The 11,625-nt window shown below is 38.7% G+C and overlaps 1 protein-coding gene across 1 annotated transcript in view; it reads right to left on the bottom strand.

Moving 5' to 3' along the window:
• Positions 1–2,106: 2,106 nt before the first annotated feature.
• LOC117789567 overlaps positions 2,107–11,625 on the bottom strand; it is a 49,824-nt gene continuing 40,305 nt past the window's right edge. The window contains exons 26-29 of the mRNA XM_034628600.1: positions 10,743–10,917; positions 8,655–8,919; positions 4,295–4,563; positions 2,107–3,002 (exon numbers count right to left, since the gene is read on the bottom strand). Of these exons, the coding sequence (XP_034484491.1) occupies positions 2,604–3,002; positions 4,295–4,563; positions 8,655–8,919; positions 10,743–10,917 (1,108 nt within the window). The 3' untranslated portion in view covers positions 2,107–2,603. The remainder of the gene's footprint in view (positions 3,003–4,294; positions 4,564–8,654; positions 8,920–10,742; positions 10,918–11,625) is intronic.

The raw sequence follows: 11,625 nt of genomic DNA, 5'->3' as shown, positions 1-11,625 counted from the left end.
TTTTTACACGTGAACCTATTTCGGCGTGTGAGCGTGGCCAAGTCGCTGGCGTGATTAAGGCGTATCGGCCGCTGACAGGTGTCACTTCATCATGCTCGCAATATAATTAAAATTTCAAATTAGTCCTCCTTCAACTTGAACAGCAGATGTTGTTCATTAGATAATGTGCTACAATTTTTTCACAGACAAACACTTTGTGTGTGTGTGTGTGTGTGTGCTCAATGAAGTAAAACTATTGGCGTCATAAAAGCGCACGCTTAACTGGACGCACTTGGATAAGTCATTGTTGGGCCCAAACAAATAGCCAAACAATAACAGCAGCAACACCGCCAGCAACAACAGCAACAAAAACAATAGCAACAATGTTATCATCATAACAATAATCATAATCATAACTGTGAGTGTAACAGTTGTCGTGTTTTTGCTGCTGCTGAGTGTGTGTGTGTGTGTGTCCGCTGAGACGTTGAGCATTAAGAAATTGTAGCATACTTTTGTGCTGAACTGCATACAAAGCAGCTGGAACGAAAAGAGAAACGAAACAGACGCACTACTGACCTACTCATTACAAGAGAACGCTGTTACACTCTCAGAGAGAGAGAGAGAGAGAGAGAGAGAGAGAAACCACGAGAGAGCGCTACCTAGCCGAATCTTCAGTTCGTTTTAAGAGCATCACGTTGCAAAGAGCGCAACTCCGAAAAGTGGTGAGTTTAACATTTTTAAATTTTAACAGCAGCAAAGAGCGGCAACATGTGGAACATGTGGCAACAACTGGAACAGGACTCTCTGGCGACAAACCGCAGTGTCGTTGGCTCTGTCGCTGTCAGAGATACATTCGTAGGTCATGGTGTCTGGCACACCTGCGTATCTGCCAGTTCAGTATGTGGGGGACTCAATGCTCGGTCAGTCAGTCGCGCCACATAAATTGGCAAACGGGGGCGACACAGCGACAATCTGTGCCCGGGCCCGTTACGGCTATTTGGCCAAATGAAGCGTAACCAAATGCTGATAGCCCGAAATGTTGCAGTTTATGGCCAGAGCGACAGCCAAATTGCCTCTTGGCGTGTGCCATAATCGCGACAATGGCTACAACAAGGACATTGTCTCAGATACAACATCCACCCGCTCCCTCCCTTTTGTTCTCGATTACATAATGTGTTACAGCTTTATACTTCATTTAGAGATGTGGGCTGTAACTTCTATGAACATTTCTTACCCCGCTGTCTGTTCAGTTGGTAAATTTACTCGGCAAAATGCACTCACCCACACATTGAGATACTCTACACTATGCTACAGCATTCAAAAAGTTGATCTGTCAATTTTTGCTCTCCAACACTCATACATGCATACACGCAGACATACCCACACACACACACACACACTGTGTCTAAGGGTTGGGCTTTTAACAAAGTATACTGAATTTTTTTTGTGCAACTTCTATAAGTCACGAATTCGCGGAAAATCTTCTTATTTCTTGCTTGTCACCCTACAACAAGTCGATTGGGCATATCAGCATATTTAAATCATCCGGTTTTTTCCACTTGACTTACAAATACAAACAATTATCAATAACGTAATAATTTTTATTGAACCACATTTGTTGATTCATTTTGATGAGGTATTATTTATTAAAAGAAATAGTATAAATTAAATATACATTTTTAATAAATTGTTAAGCGCATCTGCAAGTCAATCAAACTGCATTCAACTTGAACAAACTCACCTTTTGCAGTCTCAAGAACTTTTCCGATACTTTTTGAGTGACATTTTGTCAATTTTAATGCGCTTACTTGTAACTTCACTCAAAATTGCACATAAACTGTGTTACATACATCATCGCAAAATGGCAGAAACATCAACAGACGGAGCACTGAAAAAGTGCAAAGTTCAAACAGATTTGCACAGTTTAATGGGCATTATACCACAGATTGCCATTAGAAAAACCAAATACATAAATATTAATCTCTCAAAGAAATTCAGCTTATACGTAAAAATTAAACAACATGAAGTTTATTTGTAGCTTTGCATTTTATTAAATATTTGAAGCATTTTAAACAGTGTTTTAAAGTTACAATTGATGTATATAAGTCTGTAAAGTATATATATATATTTTTTTTGATTTAACATAATGGAATTTTTAATGAAATTAACTAGCAATTGATTAGGCCGCATACTAATGACTACTAGACGCTCGCTGGCTCAACTTTAACCCGGACTAACAAGCCAAGTCATAATATATAAATGAAAAACTTTACGAAAAACTGACAAGAACACAATATTCTAAAAGCAGGCAGGGGACGTCTCAGGAATTAATTGCGGGTCGTTAAAGTTTGAAGCGTTTGCAGAGCGAGAGAGCGACTGAAAGTGAGAGGGGGCTATAATTTAAATATTAGTTACACATAATGTAAACCATAAATTAATTTTGAATTCGCAAACTATTAAAGAAGTTTGAGGTTGAGGAGCGAGGACAGAAGTAGAAGGACATCCGCTTTGAACTTTGTTAGCGCCCAGCGCAATTAGTTATTCACGCTTGCGCTTGTCCAGGGAGCAAGTTTTGTTGGCCAAATCCGATTCGCTGGTCCAGGTTCTGCACGGTCTTATCGCTATCAGAGACGCTGCAACATCCCGGCATAAACTTGACTCTGCTCATAGTTCTTAAAGGCCTCCCGAAAGCGCAGCTTCTGCTCGACACTCAATTTCGCATGGAAATCTTGTGCAGCTGTCACGAACAATGCAATTTCGTGTTGACCCAATTTTCCTAGTACCGTTGTTGTTGCTGTTGTTGTTGTTGTTGCTGCCGCCGCCGCCGACGTTGTCGAGACACCAATGCCGAGCACCAACGGAAATAGTTTAATCAAATGCAGATTTATGGAAGCGGATAAAAAGATGACGCTGAGACCCCAGACACCTTGCTCCTCCTTCTGGGCCAGGAACGTTGGCAGCGTACAGATTAACCAGTCCTGCAGCATTTGCAGGTACGATGAGTCAATAGCGGAGCGAAACACCTGCAAGCACAAAGCACGTAGTATACGAAAATACAAAATGAAACAAAGCATAAGAAAATGATGAAAATTTCAGTGAAAGCTTAAAACAAAAGGGGGCAACAACACTTTTTGATTACAACACCAGAAAGTGAATGCAACAAAGTGATCAAAAAAAAAAACAAGGGCTGCACTTGCTCTATATATTTTGTGGCACGATTTTGGACAAATGAAATTCCTCAGCTTTGGCCAAGTTTTTGGCTTGAGGTCAGTTAACTTGGCCCAAATGTGACAGTGCAGTATGCGCTTAAAGCTGACCAAAATACATGGCTAAATTCAAGTCTCTGCATTCCCTTGATTTTTTTTGTTGTGTTTTTTTTTATTAATTTTCATGCACACTTAGGCACACACACACACACGCCCACTGGGCAACCTTGAATGTAATGAAAAAATTTTATGGCACCACTGTGGATGCCTCGCACTGACCCACATAGTTGCGTGCGTTTTGGGCTGGTCAGAAAGGCCAAGCTGTAGCCATGAATTCCATTAATTTTCAAGCTGCCAACAAATTCCGGGCATACACACACACACACACACACACACACTCACACTGACAAGTGAAGGCAAGTATTTTACCCTTTCGACTGCTGACCGTGCCAAATATTAGCGCTGCATTTGCACCACTCCAAAGTCTCAAGTCACAGCAGCCCATAAAGCTACCCAGAGCTTACTCAAAGACACACACACTCTCTCTCACTCTCTCTCACACACACACACACACACACCTGACACGCACGGTTGGCCGAATGTCGACTTTCGATGTCTTTGTACACTCAGAAAAATATTATATTCTAAAGTTAGATACGTCCGTGATTGCTCTGGACTAAAATTCTTAAATAAATTATGAATCGATCTTAAACTAAAAATTGTGAAGGACCATTTCTAAGTATATAATTGCAGCAAGCTTACTTAGAATATATAAGAACATGTCAACTGTAAAGTCTGTGAGTTTGGTTGGGATATCTACAGAAACAAAAAAGATTTTCATACTAAATCAATTAAAGGTTTTTAAGTTTAAAATTAAATGTTATATGACTACTAAAAACAGGTTATTTTAAGTGACAGTTGAAGTTTTTTGTCTATTCCGAACTCAGTTAGATTTTGACATCGTTTGTACTTGAATATCCCCCGTTTAAGTAGGGAAGTCTTGATTATTTTTCTGAGTGTACGTTCTGCTTGTTGACCAGCAGCTGGTTGGACTGCTTGGACTTTGACTGTCTAGCCTGGCTTTGATAGCGAGTCTGCTTGCTACTCACCTGATACACAATCGTGGCAATAACATCGCCATGCGGTTGATTTATGGCCAGAAACTCCTTTATGACCTTCGTCAATATTTCATTCGGTGGCACTAAATCACGTATAATTTGGCACAGTACTTGTCCATAAATCCATGCGGCGTCTCGACTCGATGATTTAATACAATGCAAAAGTATATCGACTTTATCGTTTTGCAGCGCGATTATCTCCGGATCGTCCTGCACAATGCCATTCGATAGCTCCGTGTTCTCCAGCTGCGCAGCAGAGCCTGTAAAAATAAAATAAAGAGAAAGAGAGAGAAACGTGTGACAAACTGAAAACTTTACAATTAACAAGCAGCCAAAACACTACTAGCCATTATTTACACGCTCGCGGACTTCAACACGACCAACAAATGCCAACGTCAATGTCAGAGCGAAAACTTCCTCCAGGACATACATAAATTTACATTCAAATTTTATGGATTTTTCACTTTTACCTTGCAGTACATCGAGCTGATTGTTGGCCCTCTTCTCCAGGTCGGAACGGGCCAGGCAAGGGCCAAAAGCAGCCCGGGCAGAACCCACAACCAGACACCTTGACGCGTCTGACTTTCAATACATATTTTGTGTGTGTGTGTGGGTGTCCCTATATCTCTATATCTCTCTGTCTGTCTGTCTGTCTGTCTGTCTGTCTGTCTGTCTGTCTGTCTGTCTGTCTGTCTGTCTTTGTGTGTGAAAGTGTGTACAGATTTGCTTTTGCAATCGCTGCTTTTCAACAAAGTTTATTTGTTTGTTTTTCGAGTTGATTTTTATGTATGCCTTTAAAGCTGCTGTAAGAGTATGTGCTCGACTAGTAGATATCCATTATGCATTTGCAAAAGACACTCTAAAGTTAATAAGATATGTGTAAAATAGACTTGCATCTTAACAGTGTCTAATTCTGTTTATTTTTATTTAAGCTCGCCTTTTATAACTTTTCATAGATATTTTCATGCATGTTGCTGGACTTAATCCTAATCCACTGTTAGTGGAAAGTTAGTTAAGTATGGTAGTTCTATTAACAAAGACAAAAATCAAAAAATTGTTTAAAAATTTGCTAAAATAGTTTACCACATTACTCTTATTATTTGTAAAATGAAAATGTTTTTTTTTTGCTTAATAAATTATGTCAATATTTAATTTCGTCAAAAACAATTGCTCAATTAATGTACTCTAATAAATGTTTGTATGAATAATTTGAATGTTTGTGAGCGTCTCTCGCTTTTGACCGAGTTTCTTCTTTGACTTTAAGTATCTCAAATTTTTAGCACTTTCTAATTTTCGGCTGTCTCATAAATGCCATAATTGAGATTAATTTAATATTAAAATTTATTACATCTAGGAATGATTTGATATTAAAATTTAATAATTCTAGAAATTATTTGGGCTTAGTCTCACAGAAATTGCCAATAATAAGCGGCATATCCGATTAAACTTTATCATTTTTCTTTTATTGCTTTTGTTGTTGGTCATCGTTTACAGTGATGATGATGATGTTGATGACGATGATGGGCAGCTGACAAAGATATGTTAGAGCCTGGTCAAATTAATGGGCGTTAGGCTTTAGGGCCAGGTGAAAAATGATGTTAACTGTGCGTTGAAAGCCAAAAGCCGCAGACGAACGCTGATAAAAGTTGTTGCAGGTCACGATTGCGTGTGTATGTGTGTGTGTGTGGCATGGTCAAAGCCTTGCCTTTGCCGTTAGCTGTTTAATGTGGCTGCATTTGGCTTTCGGTGTCTACGAATTATTTACAGTGCAGCGGCAACTTTCGCCCTCTTTGTTTTGGCCAGGCTTAACATTGTTGGTTGCTGGCGGCGTGGCTGTTGCCAATTTGGCTATTGTGCTCGTTGTTGGCTCCGCACTGAGCTTAAGACTCGAGCTGCTGTTGGCCACAATTATGCGCACCACAAACGCCGAAAGCGTTGCAAGGAAAGAAAAAAAAAGGGATCTAACAAACTCAGAAATTCGTTTACGAGCAAAACGGGAGTGGGGAAAGGAAGAAAGAACAGGCAGGCAGGACAACAACAGTGAAAGCATTGCGGCAACCGAGAAAAAATAACAAAAAAAAAAAATGCAAAGAAGGGTTTTCAGCATTGTTTTGGCCCCTTAAAGAACGCGCAATATTGCCGCAAATATTTATTATTGCGTGTTCGGCAACTTTGCAACTGGGCAAAAAGGTGCCCGGTTTTAGGTGGGCGTGTCATTGTCGTTGTGGACTTGAATCTGAATTTGGATCTGGACCCGGTCCTTTGTTTATTTTTCAGCGCCGTCAAACACTTTAATAAACCAAGCTGGCAAACGAGCAAAAAGCGCACGCCACGCAATGGCCAACTTCCGCTTAGCTGCACTTCATCCTGGTTAGGATTTGTGTGGCCGGCGTAGCCTATGCTGCCATTTACAAAAAGCTCCGACTCGGTGTTGTGGGCGTCGTGGAACGCACAGCGAGCACACAAACATTGACATTTTTCAAAGGATTTGCATGCTCTGGGAATTGCCAAGTACCAAGCCAATGCGGCCAATGCGGCCAATACGGCAAAATGGCCAAATCGGCGACTGGCCGAATTGCCGCATCTCCACAGACAAAGTGCAAGAAAAATATATGCATCGTGTGGCATCCTCGCATCCGCATCCTGTGCCACATTTGTGCCATTCTGGCCAAAAAGCTGCTACGCATATTTACTGTTTGCCTCCAAAGCTAAAGTTAAAGTTTAAAAAAACCACTCTCAGGTCTAAAGGCAAACTAAATTCGCTGCACCGACTGCAGTTAAATGAAACGCAACTAAGCGGCTTTCAGTTAAGCCAACTGGCCAAAAATCAAGAGTGCAGGAGAGACAGAAAACTGGCTTATTGCTAGCCAAGTGTCCTGATAATTAAGTGAAGCTCAACCAAAACTATCCTGATAACTAGAAAATGTATTCTTGTATCGCCTGTTGTGCAGTGTAGGTCCAAATGTTGTTATTGCTTTTCTACTTCATCTTCTCATTATCTTTGTTGTTGTTGTTGTTGTTGTGGAGTTGAGTGTTCGCTAATGAAACGCCAAAAGCAGTGTCCAAAATGACCATGAAGTTAACTAAACAAAAACAAAAACAAAAACAAAGCCAACAACTGCATTAAGCCAACATTTAACAACGCTTTCAAATGAGCAGTGAGAAGTGAGTGTGGTTTAAATGTGTCTGTCTGTGTGTGTGTATGAAATGTGTGTGCAGTGTCAAACACAATGCTGAGCGGTAATAATTGCTCCAAAATTACGCTGATAACAGCAACAGGAATAATTGCTAGACAGCCAAACAGCTGGCGTGCTAAAGCAGCAAGAATCGGCAGCAATTACCAAAAGCATGTCCTTACACACACACACGCACACACACGCACACACAGTCATGACCACAATGGACAGCGACAAACAGTTGACCAGACAGCAAACAATTGAACACTGCGAAATTGACTTTCGCTTGTTGAAAAAATAAAACAAGGGTCAAAATTTACCCAAAGGAAAGTTTAAATTTAAAAATATTTTATACGTTTAATATTATAATTAAGGCATAAACCCGGAATCGTTAATCGAACCTAAGCGTTTCATTATAATTAACGTAACCGGAATTGAAAATAAAATTAGTTTTTTTTTAATTCTTTATAATAAAAAAAAAAAAAAACCAATAACCTAAAACTGGATGGAATGACATTTTGATCATGGTTTGGCCTCAAATTCATTTTGAATTCTGGCTCTGGGTTTCGATTTCAATGCGAAGACTCCCCCTTTGGAATTTTTAAAACTGAAAATTTCAAATATTAACTTTTCATTTTCAATCAATACCTTATATCGTAATTAGTATAAAGTTTATACTCTAAACACATACATTTGGGTTTGGCTTCAATTTTCATTCATTTCGTATAAAAAATTCTGCCTCTAGATCTACTGTAGGTAAAATTCTGATTAAAGTTAGCAAAATATTGACTATCCAAAGTAGCTAAAATGTTTGCGAGTGTATTAAATTATTAATAATTTTAAAACAAAACTAAATAGATGTTGACTGGAATATCTTTCTCTCTGAGACCACGGCGGCCTCAGTCAATTACAGGGTGTTGCCACAGCTTTAAAGCCGCATGCCACAGACCAAGTTGCACTCACAACTTTCGCTAGCCGCTAGAGACATTCGCCTCCCTCTCCTAGTCGTCGATTCTCTCAACATAGAGCAACAACAACGGCAAATGTTGTGACATTAAATAAAATTACAAAATATTTTTGGTTGCTTTCTTGAAACTACGAACAGATGTTTTGTTAGCCTTGTTGTTTGTCTTTCTTATTGTGTTTGTTGTTGTTATTTTCTTGATTGTACTTACCCACATACATGCAGGACAAAAGCAATTTCAATGCCGGAATTGAAAATTTCTCATTTTCCATTTTCAGCAATTCGAGCGCAAGTTTTTCAATTTTATGTCGCAACTGTGGTGTGACCACAACTCCACCACCACCTCCACCACCACCGCCACCGCATCCAGAGTCAGCGACCGCTCCGACACCACGCAACGAGCCACTTCCGGCTGCCTCAGCTGTGGTAGGCGCTGCACTCCCATTGCCGCTGTTGACCACCATGCGCTCGAGACCCTGGCCAAACGAATAAAGGCAACAGATAAATAAATATATGTATGTAGGAAACTGATAAAACAAATACGAAAACAAAAACAAAAACAAAACACAACATCTGAAAAAGTATTCAAAATCAACAGAGGCAGAAACCGAAACAAAGGGCCACAAAGGGAAAAAGAGAGATAGAGAGAGAGAGAGAGAGAGGTTGAGAGAGAGGAAAAGACAGGCTTATAGACCAAATAGCAATGGAGCGAACGATTCGCTTTTGAATTTTATCATAGCATACTTAAGTGGATTTTCAGTAATGGCCACGCTAATTGAGTGGCAAATTGTTATTGTTATTGCCCCGTTGTTGTCCTTTGCGTTGTGCTGTCCCTCTCTCTCGCTCGCTGTGTCTCATTTCAACCACAATCGTTGTCGACCACCTCCTCGTGCTCTATTAGTTTAAATGCTGTCCCTGTCTGTCCAATATGCACCATCAAAGCGCAAGTAGCATCAACAACAACAACAACAACAGCAACAACAACGACAATTACGGCTACAACAATAACAATAACAATGACAAAATTGAATTGCGTGCAAATTTCATAAATTGCTGCAAAAGTCGTTTTTAATTTGGCCTCCAGCATACAGAAAAATGCTCAATGGCCGGAAGTAAGCGAAAATGCATACTTATCAAGCGGTTATATACAGCTGACCTCGTCTGTATGCGCACATTTGTGTATACACCCAAAGATATGTCTACTCTGATTTTCACTTTTCAGTTTATTATTATACGTATTAATTGTTATTTTATTAATTTTATTTCGTTACAAAAGATAAAAACTGATGACAAACTTAACTGTTTAACAACTGACAAACATTTTTCCATCTTGATGGCAATTTATATATTATTCTCATGCCAAATTTTGACCTACTATGCTCTTAAATCTGTACTCTTCATATGAAAAATCTAATTTAGCCATAAAACAAAAGAGAAAGTATTATTGCAACGTTTTTTGCACATATATATCTTTAAGTTAACACTAACTAACAACTACAAGAGCAAATATCAACAATTTTAGCCAAGAGTTAAAAGATCTAAAGTAACAGCATTTTTTAATTTTAATTAGTTTTAATTAGAAAATATTTAAAAATGTCAATCGAAGTTCTGTAGAGTATTTAATAGTGTCATACAAGTGTATATGAAACTGTCGAGAATTCCATTACTAAGTATTTGTTAATTACTGTCGGAGTTGATGTACGCAATTTGTTTATCCACTGGCATATAGCAAAGGTAATTAAAATCTGAGCTACTCACTTGTTAAATGGTCAAATTATGTGCACCAACTGAGGAATTTGTTATTGATGTTGTCTCTTCTACAATGTTTGAGCAACAATTTCATTATATGGGCTTTGTGACGAGACAGAGGCAGAATCAGGACGACACACACTCACGCGTACACAGTCACATATGCATAGGTGTGTGAGTGTGCGTGATTGGGGACATGTGTGCAACTTGCGCTGTTTTGACGCTGTGTTTTGGCCAATAAACATTCTTTCTGTTGCTGCCCTGGGCTTCTATTTTTTTTTTATTTTTTTGCGTCTGCCAGTTATGAGAGAAGTGGCATGCTTCAATTTTTTGTAGTTGGTCGACTGACTGGTTGGTTGCCTCTTGAAAATTGTCAATCAAAAAACCAATTAAGCGCGACATAGTTGAAGCCAAAGGGGGTTGAAGAGAGAGGCTTGCCTTGATTTGGTTATGGGCAATGGTCGAGCATTTAGGGCCATCAATGCCAAACGATTGGCAAGTTGACAAGCCAAAGCAACAGGCCAATGACAAGTTCTAGTATTGTACTTACATGCAGCACACATAAATAGAGATCCTCATTGTGGGTCTTCTTTAGGAAATTGCTGGCCGCAATTATCGTATTCGATAGCAAATGACATTGGGGCACAAATTTCGATGTCCACTCGATCAGGCTGTAATTGAGCGTCCACACCAGTTTCGTATGCTCATCGCTGAACTGCAGAGGGCTGTAAAAGTTAAAAGATAGTACAAGTATGTAGCATGCAACATTGAATTCGATTACAAGTTGTTGGCGCTGCCTGTAATCAATGTAACAACTCTACACAAACACAATCTCTGACCACTGTCCGTTACCCGTATCCATAGTGTTTTCAGTATTCTCCAAATTAATTACAAGTCTTGCGTTGGCCACACGAATAGCTGCGCTTTACTCAATGCACAATGGTCACAAAATCATTTTTTTGGTATAAATTCCAAGAAGAAAAAAAAAAGCACGGACTGGTCAAAATTATTTTGAATAACGAAATATGGATATTGAAAAAAAAATTCTAGAGCCAAAAAAATGGTTTTAAATATATAAAACAAACAAACAAAAAAGTGTACTTAATTGAAATAGTGGGCTAAATTAATTAAAATGTTAATTTTTAATTTAAATGTATAGTGAAGTGTCGGCTGCTTATAGTTTGACAATAAATAAATAAATAAAAAATTTCAAAACAAATGTACAATCCGTTTGTCAAGTAACTGTTTTGACAGAATAAAAATTAACATATGTTTTTTATTTTTTTAAATACAAAGAACATTTTATTTTTGTATTAAACTTTATCTACGATCAAACAAAAAAGAAATAAATAACTTTGAAATCTGCTTCTACTGTATATATCAGAATTTATGCAGTCAAAATGTATTTTGGAGCCATAGTGCAATGTCCAACA

Source organism: Drosophila innubila (assembly GCF_004354385.1).
Source record: "Drosophila innubila isolate TH190305 chromosome 3R unlocalized genomic scaffold, UK_Dinn_1.0 2_E_3R, whole genome shotgun sequence".
In the NCBI taxonomy this organism is placed as follows: domain Eukaryota; kingdom Metazoa; phylum Arthropoda; class Insecta; order Diptera; family Drosophilidae; genus Drosophila; species Drosophila innubila.
The sequence above is the reverse complement of the archived record's forward strand: the minus strand, read 5'-3'. Positions and strand labels throughout refer to the sequence as shown.